We start from the raw sequence: 15,739 nt of genomic DNA, 5'->3' as shown, positions 1-15,739 counted from the left end.
TTCAGCAGGTACCAGCAGGTTGTCCACCCACTCAGTACCTCCTCTGCAGGGATGGAGACAACCCCAAGGGACACACAACTTCATCCTCTGTCACACTCCCAGACCCAGCAGTGATAGTTGTTGCCCCTTCGCCATCCTGTCCACACAAACACACTCCATACTCCTATGTGATCCAGCCAGCAGCCATCACACTGACTCCCATATATCTCTTCTTTCTCTTCTCCCACTTGGTGTAAACTCACCCTTTCCATGTTTCCAGCCCAGCATAGTCCCACCCTAAACCCAGCAAGGCCCAGGGCATCCTGACCCCCACTATCACTCCCACCTCCTTCTGCATGTGCCACCTCGGCAGCAGCACTAGCTAACTCCAGTCTCCAAATCATACAGCCAAATCTCTTCCACTGCATCTACAAGGATGCTCACACCACATGCACTAAAATTATTCCCAGCTACATCCCTCCCATGCTCATACTCTACATATGCCACATGCAGCCCCGTTAACCTCCCACATCCTGTGAACTACAGCTCCACTCCCCCACCCCAAAAACAGTCTAGTGCAGGGGTGTCAAACCCATTTTCACTGGGGGCCATATTAACCTTGCAGTTGCCTTCAAAAGGCTGAATGTAATTTTAGAACTGTATAAATGTAACTGTTCCTGATGATGGACAACAGAACCTGAGTGAATGGCGGGAAGATGTGCCAGGGGAGTTTCAAGTTGGACATGAGGAAAAGGTTCTTCACCCAGAGGGTGCTGGACACTGGAACAGGCTCCCCAGGGAGGTGTCACAGCCCCAAGCCTGACAGTGTTTAAGAAGAGACTGGACAACACCCTCAGACACATGGTGTGAACTGTGGGGTGTCCTATGCAGAGATAGGAGTTGGACTTGATGATCCTTGTGGGTCCCTTCCAGCTCAGAACATTCTATGATTCCATAATCCCTGACCCCACACAGCACAGCACATGCTCATCCCCCCCAAGCATGATGGCTCCACGCCTCCCCTTGCACACATGCACCTCCAGCCCCACAAACTGCTGCCCCCTTACACATATATACCCAAGCCAGAGCACTCCAGCCCCAGCAATAGTGTTTACAGGCACATCTCTCTGTCCGCATGTAGGTGACTCCACTTCCTGCGGGCCCACCTCTTGGACCCCGGGCACTGCACATCTCTCTCTTCACCTTACACACTTCTCACCTTCCCTGCTCCATACACCCAGCCCAAATCTTGCACCTTACTGCTTCAGCACTTCCCCTTGTTCCCACATCCCGGACCATACACACACATTCTCACCTGCAACAGACTCCCACAGCCTCCTCAGCATTCCCACCAAGGCACACCCACTAACCCAGAGATGAGCCAGGACAACACAGCAACAGCAGCTTCACACCCTCTCATGCACATATGCCACCCAGAAAGAGGCCTGGCTGCCACTTGTCCCTCCCAGATACAGAACACAACAGCCCCAGCAGCAGGGCCAACAGTCCCATCTCGTCCTCCTGTAGACACTCACCTCAACACCTTGCATGCTGTGGCCAGAGAAAAGGAGGCAGCAGCCCCATCTCCCCACACTTCAGACCCATTGCCTCAGAGCTCAGTTTCTCCCAAGTCCACAGCCCCAACTCCTCACCTGTACCACCACGTCAGACCCACTGCCCCACAGCTGACCTCTTGTACACATCAGGGTCCCTGCACATTAGTACTGCCCCATACCTTCCCTCCTTATCCTCCCAGCCTCCTATGCTGCTCCACAACCCAGCTCCCCTTCATCTTCCCCAGCTGGAGTACCCCACAGCTCCCATCACTGCCCCACAGCCTGACCTCCCCCACGCTCTCTCTGGAGCCCAAGTCTTATGAGAAGTGGTTGAGGGAACTGGGGCTGATCAGCCTGGAGAACAGGAGGCTGAGGGGAGACCTTCTCGCTGTCTACAGCCACCTGAAAGGAGGCTGTAGCATGGAGGGTGTTGGTCTCTTCTCCCAAGTAACAAGTGATAGGATGAGAGGAAATGGCCTCAAGTTGTGCCAGTGGAGGTTTAGACGGGACATTAGGAAAAAATTCTTCTTGGAAACGGTTGTCAGGCATTGGAACAGGCTGACCTGGGCAGTGGCGGAGTCACCATCCCTAGAGAGGTTTAAAAGGCGCTTAGATGAGGTTCTTAGGGACATGGTTTATTGCTAGAGTTAGGGTATGTTTGGACTTGATGATCCCGAGAGTCTCTTCCACCTGAAGCGATTCCATGAATTCTATGATTCTATGTCCTCACCTCCTTGGCACAAAGCCCCTCCCCGACAGAACTGCCACCTCCCCACGGCACCACAACACTGCCCCACAGCCTGTTCTCCCCCATCTCACACCTGCTGACCTCCAGACCCTAGCACTGACGCAAACCCAGCCTCCCCATGCTCCCCTACACTGCTCCATAACCCATCAGTCCATGCCCTCCTACTGTCCCACAGCCCACATCTCCATGACCTGCAAAGCATCCCCCGCATCGCTGCCCTACAGCCTCCCATCCCACAGCCTCCCGAACGGCCCAGGCTGGCAGGGACTCATGGAGGTCACTTGGTCCAGACCCCCCACTCCAGCAGGGCCACCACAGCCGGGTCCAGGACCGTGTCCAGACAGCAACCACAGAGCCCTCCGCCCTCTCCCGCCGCAGCCCCGGCCCGCACTCACAGAGCTCGCAGTAGCGGTGGCAGCCCCGGCCCAGCCCCTGCAGGTACCGCTGCAGCACGTCGGTGAGGAGATCGCAGGCCGAAACCTGCACCGAGTCCCAACCCAGCGCCTGGCAAATCTGCGCCACCGACACCCGCAGCAGCCACCGCGAGTAGGTCTCGCACATGCCGGCTCAGGCCGCGGTGCCGCCCGAGCCCGCCGCCCGCCCTGGGCCGGGAGGGCCGGGGGCGCCTCACGCACAGCCCGCCGCCGCCGCCATCTTGGCGCCGCGCCTCCCCGCCGCCCGCGCCAGGCCGCGCCGCACCAGCGCCGAGCGCATCGAGCGGCGCGATCGACCCGCTCGGCCGGCGGCAGGGCGGGAGCGCGGGGTCTCCCTGGGAAACGCCGGAGTCACAGAATCGTGGAGTTATAGAATCGTAGTGTAAGGAACGTTTAACGGAGAATTGCTGTTTTTACATAACTGAGGACCTGGCTCCTGACCCCAGCAGGGGGGAAGGACCGAGAGACATCGGACTATGAATCCTTAATATAAAACAGTCTCTTCCCGGAATATAAACTGATACTTGTATACATAGATACCTGTATTTACAAGTTAATTTAGGGGGAAAGACCGAGAGACATCAGACTGAATCCTTGATATAAAACACAGTCTTTTCCCAGAATATATACTGATACCTATACGCATACTGATTACCTGTACTTACAAGTTAATTCAGGGGGAAGGACCGAGGGACATTGGACTGTAAATCCTTAATGTAACACAGTATCTTCTTGGAATATACACTGATACCTGTATGCATACTGATACCTGTATTTACAAGTTAATTTAGGGGGAAGTGTCACCAAAGAACAAGGAATTAATATCTTAAATAAGGGGAAGGGTATTGTATGCGTCGGGGTAATCTGTAAACCCTGAAGTACCAACCAATGGGGAACCGGGGAGGGAAATTGCAGCCGGGATTTTGGAGGGATATAAGCAAGGGCTTTTTGCCCTATTGTATGTGCCTACATTTAGGTAGAACACCCCATCTTGCAAAATCGTTATTAAAATATACTTTGCTGAGAGATCCTGCCTAGGCCTATTATATTTGCAAAATAATTGTTTCCTACAATAGAATGTCCTGAGTTGGAAGGGACACACAAGGATCATCGAGTGCAACTCCTGACCCTGCACAGGACACCCCACAGTTCACACCGTGTGTCTGAGGACCTTGTCCAGTCTCTTCTTGAACACTGTCAGGTTGGGGCTGTGACACCTTCCTGGGGAGCCTGTTCAGTGTCCAGCACCCTCTGGGTGAAGAACCTTTTCCTAATGCCCAACCTGACCCTCCCCGGCACATCTTCCTGCAGTTCCCTGGGGTTCTGTCACTGGTCACCACAGAGAAGAGCTCAGCCCTGCCCCTCCTCCTATCCTTGAGGAAGATGGAGCTGCCATGAGATCTTAGAATTGGGGGTCTTAGAACTGGGGCTTCCTGCATCAGTGTGAGGGAAAGTTGGTCTGCAGCGGCATTTCATAAAATCATAGAATCATTTCAGTCGGAAGACACTCTCAGGACCACCGAGTCCAACTACAACCTAACTCTGGCACTAAACCATGTCCATAAGAAACTCGTCTAAATGCCTTTTAAACCCCTCCAGGGACGATGACTCCACCATTGCCCTGGGCAGCCTGTTCCAATGCCTGATAACCTCTTCTGTGAAGAATTTTTTACTGATGTTCAATCTGAACCTCCCCTGATGCAACTTGAGGCCATTTCGGAGCACTGGAGGGCTCTGGGCCGCGTGTCCACAGGGACAAGGCACCGACACCTCCTCTCCTCTGTGGCCCAAAGTGGCTGAGGCCCCTGAGGCACCAGAGCAGAACCCAAGGGCATCATTTAAACAAGCAGCAATTCCACCTCTTACCAGAAAGATGGAAATCTTTGATCAGAACGGTTTATCCAAAGCCCTGCTTTATTGTTTTTCTCTTTTTTTTTTTTTTTTTTTTAATTTCCAGCTGGGTGGAGGAGGCAGAAGTTGGTGAAGGGTTTGGAGAGGAAGCCGCATGAGCAGTGGCTAAAGTCATTCCATTTCTTCAGCAGGAGTCTGAGGGGGAACTCATGGAGGCTACGGCATCCTCACAAGGGGAGGAGGAGAGGAAGGTGCTGAGCTCTTCTCTCTGGTGACCAAAGACAGAACCCAAGGGAATGGCAGGAAGATGTGCCAGGGGAGGTTTAGGCTGGACATTAGGAAAAGGTTCTTCACCCAGATGGTGCTGGACACTGGAACAGGCTCCCCGGGGAAGTGTCACGGCCCCAGGCCTGACAGTGTTCAATAAATACGTTGGACAACGTCCTCAGGGTGTGAACAGTGGGGTTGTCCTGTGCAGGGACAGGAGTTGGACTTGATGATCCTTGTGGGTCCCTTCCAACTCAGGACATTCCATGATTCCATGTCAGCCCTCAACCTCACAGGGTGTCTCCTCCACTGCGGGACCTGACGCACCCTCATACCCACAGTCATCGAATATTTGCCATCGAGACCTTGCCATTAAATCTTCCCTTTGGGTTGAAGCCTTTTAATTACTCTCGATGCTAATCCTGTCAGTTGGTCGCTTTTCACTCGGAGATTGTGATTTTGGGCTGTTAGGCCCCACCGTGTCACTCCACAGCTGTACGGCCTCGCCACACGTTGCCACATGTAGCATATGTATGGCCAACATGGCATCAGCAGCCTCCAGCGCTCACATGGATTAGGTCTGTGCTGTATAGAACAGGAACCTAAGAAATGGGAGAGCAGATTTTAGTGTAACAGAGAAAATCCTTTGACAGCAAAGTCACCTAAGGACACAGGAAGGATCCTGATTTAAGACACTTTAAAACAAAATTGACTTTAATGCCAGAAGACTTGGAGGGGATATTTCTCCTTTGCAGGAAAAAACCCCCCAAAAACTGGTTTGTTACATTTCTTCCCTTTCTGATTTCCATAATTCTTCCAGCATCAGAGCTAAGAAAGAGAAGAATTGTTGTGAACCTCTTCTCGAGCTGCAACTTTTTGCATATGTTTGAACCACAAAAACAAACAAAAGCAAAACAAAACAAGGCATTTTTATCAGTCAAATTGAAGGGGAGTTTGAGAGATCTTTGGGGGAAGCAGAATCTTGCAAGGTCACCTTTATGTAGGCAGGTATATAACTAACTACATATAAGGCCAGGATTGCCTAGATAGTAGAAACACTAACTTTGGGAACAGATGTAACAAAAGTGGCAATAATGAGGAAAAAGTGTTTATGAGCAAGTTGTTTATTTGGAAAAACAAACTGAGCAGGGAAAGGATGAAAGCATAGTGGGAAAAAGGATCTAGAAACAAAACCAGCAGTTACTACTGGTGTGGGAGGTCAAATGAGGAGCAGCAGAGCTGTTACTCTATCGTGGATGCGTATATACTAATAACATAATTGCTAAAATACAACTAATTGTAACTAATAAGAGCATGACTTGTATATAGTGGTGCATTATTAGAAGTTAATTACTTCATGAATGAGCTCTTTGATTTGACGATTAGTGGTGTGTTGATTAGTCAATAAAACAGGCTGGTCTCTTGTATCAGTCTTGTGTCTGAAATCTGCAACCTGAGCGGAGCTGTATTCAGGACAAAATCCTGCAGCTCGTGGGTTTTCAGGACAGGTCAATCTTTGCTCACTCCCTGTGGTGTGTTGAGAAGCTTTGAGCAGTTTTGAACTGGCATCACATTTCCATGTTGAAAGTATACTTTTTTGAGTCATCTGGAAAGCTGCAAAAGGAGGGAACATCAGCTGAGGTGGGGACAGCAGGGGATGCACCTCAAATCCTGGGGTCAATTCTGGGCCCCTCAAAAGAAAAACTTGAGGTGCTGGAGTGAATTGAGAGAAGGGAACAGAGGTGGGAAAGGGGCTGGAGCACAAGTGTGATGGGAACAGCTAAGGGACCTGGGCGGTTCAGCTGGAGAACAGGAGCTGAGGGGAGACCACCTGATCTCTGAACTGCCGGAAAGGAGCTTGGAGCCAGGGGGGGCTGGTCTCCTCTCCCAAGTAACAAATGATAGGAGGAAACTGGCACAAATTGCACCAGGGAAGGTTTAGATTGAAAAATTTCTTCCCTGAAAGGGCTGTCGGGCATTGGAACTGGCTGCCCAGGGCAGTGCTGGAGTCACCATCCCTGGAGGGGTTTAAAAGAAGCGCAGATGAGGTTCTCATGGTCATGGTTTAGACGTGGACTTGGCAGTGTTAACTGTTGGACTCGCTGACCTTAACGGTCTTTTCCAACCAGAATGATTGAATGACTCTGTGATTCTAAATTCTTCATTAATGGGGATACAATTTCACATGGAAGAGAACAGAGAAGATGGATAATTTTACGGAGGCAAAGGGGAACATAAATAATCACAATTATCTCATAAAATGGAAGTTGTTTAAACAACTGGGCTAGCTCTCTACTTCGAATTACAATCTACTGCCTCTTTAGGCTTGCGCTGTCAAAGCAGTTTCTTATGTTTACGTAGAGAAGGAAATGAGACAAAACTTGATTTTAAAGGGGTTCTACATAAAATTACACTTAAAGGATTCCAGGCTCTAGATTATGAGAACTGGGAATTGCATAGATCAGGGACTCCTACATTCACACAACATCCAGTGGCTGGTTTTTCTGTTCAGATTTTAACACTCCCTGAATTCACTCATTCTGACCAGCTTCCTGCTACGTGAACAACGGCAGCATTAGAACAGTAGATCCTTAAAAGTAGTAAAGAAGTGTTTCCTAAATATGTAACAAATCCAGCTGACTTAGGTCCAGCTCAACCCAACAGGGTGGTGCTTAAGCAACTATGAATACTAGTAATATGATATTCAAATGAGACAGAGATCATTTTTACACATGCATGATGGAGACAGGTTATTGCAGAGTCTCCTCCAGCACACAGTACAACATATGTAACCATCCAATACTTTTAAACACAATGTGAAGAGCCAAAATCTCTTCAATTCTTCAAAAGAAACACCCACTTCATGTTTTTGCATGCCAGATACATTACAAAATGTAGAGCACAGCCCTTTAAAAATTATATTTCAAAGCGTATCCATGTCAAACCCAGATATTTAGACACTGAGAGCATTTGCTCCATAGACAACCAAGAGCATTTGTTTCATGTAGGTGGTTTATTGTAAGAATTTACAGATTTCTGGGGCTTTACCACTTCTTCACAAAATAACAGAGTGGTCTTGTTAACACAGGCAGGTTAAACCATATGATCAGAACAGCTCTTCTTCACCTGTAAGGAAAAATGAAGCAAATTAAAACCCTTTAAATTTTTTTTTTCCTAATTTAAAACTTTTGGCTCCTCCAATTTGAATATTTCCAACTCACTAATATTCCTAACCTTTCCCACCACCCCAACCTCTTCATTAAGTCTATTTTTTCCTTGAACATTTAAATTTTGAATATGCTTATTTTGCTACAGAAAGCCCTTTAGGTACCACATCCTACCTACAGACATTTCATTGCATAAGGTCTGGGCACTATGATAAAAATAAACAATAATTTCAAGTGAATCCAATCACCCAAGAAAAAAAAAAACACAGAAAATTATGTCAAATGTGCATTTACGCATTCATGGAGGTATTTGCTTAAAATTATTGACTCTTAGGAACTTCTCATTCATATTTAAACTAGCAATGGGCAGTTTCCCAGCCCTTCCGGAAAAGCAGTTTGTCTGAACACCACCACTGAGTTCTTCATTTGACTTCAAGATTTTCTGTGTTAATTCATCTAAAAGAAACAATCTGGTTTCTATTTGATAACTTTACCTCTTGGATTTGGCTGAACCGCTTTTTTTCCGATTAATCCCTGGTTATGGTATTACGAGAAAAAACAGAACAAGCAGGTTAGGAAGCAACTCATGCAAATTCAGGCAAAACTAAGCACGTATTTATGACCACAAATGTATTGTGAGGAGCACAATACAGCACGTAACTGCTTTATGATCTGTATTCCAGGCATTTTGTAAACATACAGGATATTAACACATGTATTTGCATCTGAGTATAGCACAAAATTTCAGCTGTTAGATGTAATACACATGAGCTACATGCAGTTACAAATTGTGGTGTAAGCCCACACATTTGTAACCTGCAGTACACACCTTCACAAAACTTCTTGCTCAGGGAAATAAGCAAAATACTGAACTTCAAGTCAAGTACATATTCAGTATCAACAGATTCTGGAAATTCCCTCCTTCCTCCAATCCCACCCTAAACTCTCAGCTTCTGAACACCATCACAGGCTGATTTATCCAGCAGCATTTCAGTCACCGGATTTGCTCTCAACATCCAACACTACTGGGCTGTTTGAGGAGAGAGAGGAAGACAAGCCCAGAGTAGAAGAGAGGAGGGGGGAAATCCACTGAACGCCAAAAAGGAGGAAAACCACTGCCTGTTGAGGCTAAAGATCGATTTTACCAGCTTTTTAACTTTATCTGGCCAAAAAAAGGCTGCTAAACATCACACTTGTTAGTAGAAATGCGCAAGCTGAGAACTTCGGAGTCACACTATGGGCTGTTTTCCCTCTGGTTTTAGAACCAACACACTCGAATGCTCCCCGCTGACCTGACTGCAGCAGAACATATGATACAAGCCTTACACAACTTTGCAACAACTCCTACTTCACGTTTACACGGATACTCACAGAGCAGCAGCACCAGAGATGATCTCAATAAGCTCCTTAGTAATAACGGCTTGACGGGTACGGTTGAATGTCAGGGTCAATTTGTCAATCATCTCAGCTAGAAAAAATTAAGTTTGGAATTTAAACATATAATAATGATTCAAATACAGATAAAGAGAAGCTGTATGAACAGAATACCAAATATTCTTGTAAATCCATCCAAACAGTCAAGAGTCTTACTGCACTTTTCATTTTTTTTTTTCCCCCACATATAGAACTACTAGGAGACAGCCTAGAAACCTGATAATTTGGCTTGAGGCATCAGAGTTAAATATCTGAAGAACAGCTGGCAGACTAGTAAACACCAGAGTACGACATAGCTTATTTTAACATAACACAAGCACGTGCTATTTGCATTTAAATTAGATTTGACTGTCAATAACTACATCAGTATTTCCGTCAAACTACTGTTGCTCTGGTGAAGGAAGACAGAGCTTTTTGAAATTTTTATTCTCCTATTTTTTTTTAACACAGAAGGCATTACCACTTTGTCACAAGATAAAGCGGTCAGCAGAGACACACCTATAGTTCCAGGTAACCCAACTGCAGATCACATCAGCTTTACGCTGTCACGAGTATCCTTAATGCAACGTGACCTTCTTAGGAATGAAGTCTTCTCACCGTGCCACGTTAAAAACTGTTGCTGTCTCCCACTGCACACTCTCTGCACTGTGCAGTTTGGACATACACTTGTATATGTCCAATATACAGAGCCAATATACTTGTATATTCTGAACTTGTTGCAAAACAGGTGGGAAAGCAGTTAACCATTGTTTCAGTTTCCTCACCCTTCAGTTGAAGCAGTACTAATTACACTAGACTCACAAGCAGGTAAGTAAAGGTTTCTAAAAAGTTTGGAAACCCTCAGACCAGCTACACAAGAAGAGCGGAAAGAATATTTGGCTGTTACAACATTAGTTTAGTATTTCACTTCCAGTTACCTACTCTTATTTCTCACATACTTGACAGGAATCCCTCTTCCCAGGGACTAAATAAGATTCACATGTTCAGAAAAGCATCCCGATTGAACTGGCTCTAAAAAACAGACTCAACATGGAATTAAGAGAGAAACCAGCTCATTTCTCATCATTTTGGAAGCAAAGAATTACATAAAGGTAGCTCAATGCCTTCATGCTAAACTACTGGAGTCCTGGGAAGCCACAGTGTAGACTTACAAGCATTTTTGCTGGCGTTGTCCATAGCGGTCATCCTAGCACTCTGCTCGCTGGTGGTGGATTCCTTCAGGGAGTAGTACAGAATATTTGCTAGTGTAAATTCCTGGTAGTTTCTCAGCACGTCAGCATCAATATCATCATAGATGCTCAGGCTTTCTGTACAATACAAAAGAGCAGACTTAGCAAAGGAATTTTCTCTATGCACTATGTGTACTTTCATAAGAAAATTTTAAGTTGCAGAGAGATTAGGTATTTAATGTCTTTTCATTCAATTTAACACTAGGAAAGTCAGATTCTCACCAAGGCCAAATATATTGTTAGTGTATTATGTTTAATCTTCCCAAACAATGCTGCAGAAACATTCAGGATATTTTTACTGAGTAGTGCAAACTGCCTGAACACCCAGGCTGTCCAGGGCTGAAAACTGGATTTGACAGAGTTCTGCATATGCTTATTTCTTGCTTGAGAGAGAATCATAAATCAAAATTAGTACAACGATCCTTTTTAACCTCCTTGCCCTAGAGCACCTTGACAGGTCAGCGTTAGACTGCCAAAATAAAACAATCTATTAAACTTATGATATGTGAACCATAGTAAGATATTTTAATACCATATTCCTGTGTTCAGAGTACTTTTTCTGTGATTTATCACTGCACATAACTGGTGGTTTCTAGTTCACCACTTACCAGAACCAGCAACTGTTTCAAGAGAGAAAATGGGTTTTTCATCGGTCTTGTAGGAGATGACAGACCTGTATGAAAAGAGCATAATAGGGTTAGTTGAACTGAAGAGCCAAAATTCAGTGTTTAAAATCAAAATGGAATAAACAACTTCCAGACTTCCAATCCCACAAAGTTTTCTGATAATCCTGAGGAAGATATGAGATACTACGTGGATATAACGACATACTCACTAAATACAACTGCACTCACTGCACAAAGAGAATTCCAACCACGGCTATTAAAAAAATCACCAAAACCAATGTCTCTTCACACACAACAAAATGCACTCAACTCCTCCAGAAATAAAGCAAATTGGGTCAGTTTTCATATTACTTCATTGGGTCAATATGCTCTTCGAAGCCTTCTACCCAATATTTTTCTAGTGCAGTTTCAGTTTAATCTTACCTGAACCGATTGTAGATGATAGAGCCTTCATCAAATTCATACCCAGAATTTAACAGCTCCAAGGCAATGACCGAGGCATCTCCAAAGCTTGGAGGTCTCCGTCCCACTTCTTTGAATGTCAGCAGGAAGTAGTTGCCATGTGTCCTGCAGTAACATCAAATCTGTGTTAGAACAAGTGGATGTTCTAATGTACAACTACGTAGCACCAAGAGGCAACGAGTCCAGTAACTTACTAGCATTCAGAACTAAGGGTTTTGCTGAATCGAGGCCTGAGATAAATACTGCTTTCTTTTTCAGCTAAATTATTATGATAGCTTTGATAATAAACACACATTTGTAACAGCACTAGTATTGCTAGCTTTCAGACTTTTATTCTAAAAATATAGTAGTGCTGTGCAGCAATTTCATGAATGTCCAGATGATCAAAACCCCTTTTAGCATATTTGCAGATTTTTTTTTTAAAGAACTTGAGTTTAGCACAGCTTCATTAAATGCAATTGTCTGTGAATGGCAAACAGCTTTACAGCTGTTACAGAAAACAACTAAAACCACCAAACCAAACCCTTCCCCTTTTTACCTCTGAAGCAGACCTCTGATCTTGTCACCTACTCCAACTACCATAACTTCTTTCCCTGCATTCGAGAGGTTGGTAATCTCGTTCTTCATGGTTTTAGCAATAGACGTATGGATAGCACCACACAGACCTCGGTCAGAGGACACACCGATAAGGAGATGCTTCTTCTTGTCCTCAGGTGCCTTTATTTCTGCCTTCTCATACAGAGCTAAAAAAACAAACCAAAACCAAACAAACATACCAAAAAAAAACCCAAAACAAAACCAAAAGAAACCAACACAAACACAAACAAACAAAACCACAAAAAAAGAAGAAAAGGGTAAGTTCTTCAGGGGTGCCAGAAAGCAAACAGGTCATATCAAAACACCTTTGACTTATTCTAACTAAAATAATCCCTAAAGGGGTTCTAAACCACCGTGAAATTAATTTTATCTCCCTCAAAATCACTGCAAGTTTGCACGTGACATGACCAGAGGTGACAAACAATTCAAAGCCAGCCACATCTCTGCATTGGCTATCACAAAATCAGTGTTATTAATTAGTTAAGTTCACTGTGCAAATCTACTGGCTCAGGAGCACGCGCAGCCCAAGAGTCCACAAGAAGGTATGGCAGCAGCTGTAGCTGCTACAGAAACAGGACACAATTTAATTAACACACTGAAGCAGGCCAGAAATTCTGATTTATGGTACTTTTATAACTAACAAAAACAACCACACGAAATTAAAAAAAATTATTAGAAATCATACTGAATTTCACATTAGAACTCTTAAGCCACTTTCTGTAAATCACTTATAAGGAACACTCAAGGTGATATTGGCCTTGAGATACACATTCCTTTGGAAAGAATCTAACAAAAGGTTTAAAAAGTCTAGACATTTTATCACCACCATGAAAACCTTCCTCTTCTGATCCCACAGCGCAAGAGCTTTCTCTCACCCAGTGCTCCTGTTCCATAGACCCTTGCAGGCTTCAGCTCCCTCTCAGCTCTTGCGTATTTTGCTGCAGAAACCATCTTCATGGACTTGGTAATTTTTTGAATGTTCTTGATGGACTTCAAGCGCCTGGTAACTACAAGGTTAATAGTTGAAGGTCATGGGCTGTACTGGGCATAATGACATCCAAAACAAGCGATAAATTGCTAGCAATAGGCATCCAAAAATATCTTGCCAAGTTCCTCAAAGAAGAAAAAATTAAACAAACAAACAATGCACAAACAAACCTCATAAAAGACATGCCTTCAGTATTTATAGTAAGAAAAGAATAAGAGTAGTAATCTTGGAAAACCAAATGCATCTTTACAATAGGGATGTCTTATTCCCCAGACATAGCATTTATTCAATATTTAGCCCAACGTAAGGTCTCTTTCCTTCCACTTCTACCTGTTTAACAAATATATCATTTGAGGTATATTGTCATCTTTTCCTAGATGACAAAGACAGTAAAGAGAAAAAAATAACCCCAGACTATAAAGACAGAATAAGGTTCCTCCTCTGTTTAGATTGTAGTAAAAAGAGATTCATAAAAATAGTGACGTAAAAACAAAAACAGAACAGCTGTCCTATAGACAAGCACAATTCCAAGGCAATGTCTCTGTATAAGAACCTAAAACGTAGCTTAAAGAAGTTTTATTGAAGTGAAATCATTCAGTCACCCTTTCCCTGCTTCAATGTTAGATAAATGGGCAGGGAAAGAAACATAACAGAAAATAAATTTCTTGAAGGTGAGCAAAAATCTGGTTTAGCACTTATGAGAAAGCTATTTTTGAAGTATATTTGGGTAAAACTATATTGGTTTGCTGAACTGACATCTCAATTAGTGTTAAAACCATTTTAAGCAATACCTTTTGCGAAGGCCACTCATTTCATACAAGAAGTGCTGGAGGCTCATATATCAAAGTTATGGTGCATCACAATTAGCTAATTTGACAGAGGCCAGCAGAAATTATACTTCAACATATGTTTTCCTGCAACACTTTCCCTCTCTCAGAAACAAACAAAAGCAGTACTTACTGTCTTTTAGAGTTGCCATATTCCTGACTTGGCCCCTGAAAACGAATGCAGGATAAATTAGGATAGTTCATAGTTCTCCAGCAAACCAACACCTGCCAAAGACAGGTCCCTTTTGGAGGAATAAAATAAGCCAGCAGTGTGCCGAGGTGGCCAAAAAGGCCACCAGCATCCTGCCTTGTATCAGGAATAGAGTGGCCAGCAGGGCTAGGGAAGTGATTGTGCCACTATACTCAGCACTGGTGAAGCCACATCTTGAATCCTGTGTTCAGTTTTGGGTCCCTCATCATAAGAAGGACATTGAAATACTAGAGAGAGTGCAGAGGAGGTGATGAAGCTTATGAGAGGCCTGGAGCACAAGTGTGATGAGGAGCAGCTGAGGGACCTGGGGCTGTTCAGCCTTGAGAAAAGGAGGCTGAGGGGAGACCTTCTCGCTCTCTACAAATACTTGAAAGGAGGTTGTAGCATGGAGGGTGTTGGTCTCTTCTCCTAAGCAGCAAGTGAGAGGAAAAGAGGAAAAGGCCTCAAGTTGCACCAGGGGAGGTTTAGATGGGATATCAGGAAAAAATTATTCCTGGAAAGGGTTGTCAGGCATTGGAACAGGCTGCTCAGTGCAGTGGTGGAGTCACCATCTATGAAGGTCTTTAAAAGGCGTTTAGATGAAGTTTGTAGGGACATGTTTTAGCGCTACAGTTAGGTTATAATGGGACTTGATGATCTTGAGGGTGCCTTCCAACCGAAATGATTCTATGATAAATTAAAGAATTGCTGTTTCTTAAAAAGAATATGGAAGAGGGACAAGCCACTCTAAACCATGCCTTGTATGTAGACCCATCCCCCTCCTTAACTCTTGTGACACCATATCTCATTTAATGTGAGATCCACATTATTCTATGTAAACGAAATCCAGACAGCATGGCATCAGAAGGGGACACCTTTCAAAAAAATGCAACTTCTTTTTTTAAAATGAATTAAATAAAGCAGAGCAAGCTACACCGTTTCCTGACAAGAGCAGAGTCTCCTTGCACCACCTGTCACCTACGAACTGTCCTTTCCACTCCCCCATTCCCCTCTCCCCAACTGAGCGACCCTTCCCTTCAAGCTCCCGTTCCCCCCTCACCCCCGAACCGTGGCTGAGAGGACGGAGCCCCCGGTCACTCCTGTGTTGCAGGGGAAGCCGCTTCCCCTCAGCCTCACGGTCCTCACTCCCCCAGCCTCCCCACAGCGCCTCAGGGCCTGGCGACCCCGCACAGCTGAGGGGACCATCAGGCCCTCAGTCACCCCGCCGCTTTCCCCCACCACCGGGACGCATCCCCGCAGGCCCCTTCCTCCGCCCGTTACCATTGCGGCTGGTAAAGGGCGACGGCGGCCCCGCGGGCGAACATGGCGGCTCCACCACAGCCCCGCTGAAGGTCAGCGCGCCCGCACCGCGCATGCGCGCACT

The 15,739-nt window shown here is 45.2% G+C and overlaps 2 protein-coding genes across 3 annotated transcripts in view; both read right to left on the bottom strand.

Annotated features, from left to right (window-relative positions):
- Nucleotides 1–2,951, bottom strand: part of TAF3 (TATA-box binding protein associated factor 3) — a 127,339-nt gene extending 124,388 nt beyond the window's left edge. Inside the window, exon 1 of the mRNA XM_080352721.1 lies at nucleotides 2,679–2,951. Within this exon, the coding sequence (XP_080208847.1) occupies nucleotides 2,679–2,844 (166 nt within the window). The 5' untranslated portion in view covers nucleotides 2,845–2,951. The remainder of the gene's footprint in view (nucleotides 1–2,678) is intronic.
- A 4,878-nt stretch (nucleotides 2,952–7,829) lies between these two features.
- Nucleotides 7,830–15,735, bottom strand: ATP5F1C (ATP synthase F1 subunit gamma). 2 transcript variants are annotated; one of them, XM_080363302.1, is made up of 10 exons: nucleotides 15,637–15,735; nucleotides 14,299–14,333; nucleotides 13,226–13,357; nucleotides 12,292–12,496; nucleotides 11,715–11,858; nucleotides 11,274–11,338; nucleotides 10,588–10,743; nucleotides 9,374–9,470; nucleotides 8,497–8,536; nucleotides 7,830–7,961 (listed from the first exon to the last, which is right to left on the bottom strand). In XM_080363302.1, exons 1-9 carry the CDS (start codon nucleotides 15,678–15,680, stop codon nucleotides 8,530–8,532), a joined length of 885 nt encoding a protein of 294 aa, XP_080219428.1. In that variant the 5' UTR covers nucleotides 15,681–15,735; the 3' UTR covers nucleotides 7,830–7,961; nucleotides 8,497–8,529. The 2 variants fall into 2 exon arrangements, with proteins under 2 accessions (XP_080219428.1, XP_080219429.1); XM_080363303.1 differs by having other exon boundaries at nucleotides 7,836–9,470.
- Nucleotides 15,736–15,739: the final 4 nt, after the last annotated feature.

This window comes from Nesoenas mayeri (genome assembly GCF_963082525.1).
Source record: "Nesoenas mayeri genome assembly, chromosome: 1".
NCBI classification, from domain to species: Eukaryota; Metazoa; Chordata; class Aves; order Columbiformes; family Columbidae; genus Nesoenas; species Nesoenas mayeri.
Note: the sequence above shows the minus strand (reverse complement) of the source record. Positions and strands in the feature narration are given on the sequence as shown.

Excerpts from the sequence above, each read along its gene's own strand:
- ATP5F1C (XM_080363302.1), bottom strand. The coding sequence starts at position 15,680 with ATGTTCGCCCGCGGGGCCGCCGTCGCCCTTTACCAGCCGCAATG. Across the intron at positions 14,334-15,636 it reads GCCCTTTACCAGCCGCAATG|GGGCCAAGTCAGGAATATGG; the intron begins GTAACGGGCGGA and ends ATTCGTTTTCAG. Across the intron at positions 12,497-13,225 it reads CTATGGAACAGGAGCACTGG|CTCTGTATGAGAAGGCAGAA; the intron begins GTGAGAGAAAGC and ends TTGTTTTTTTAG.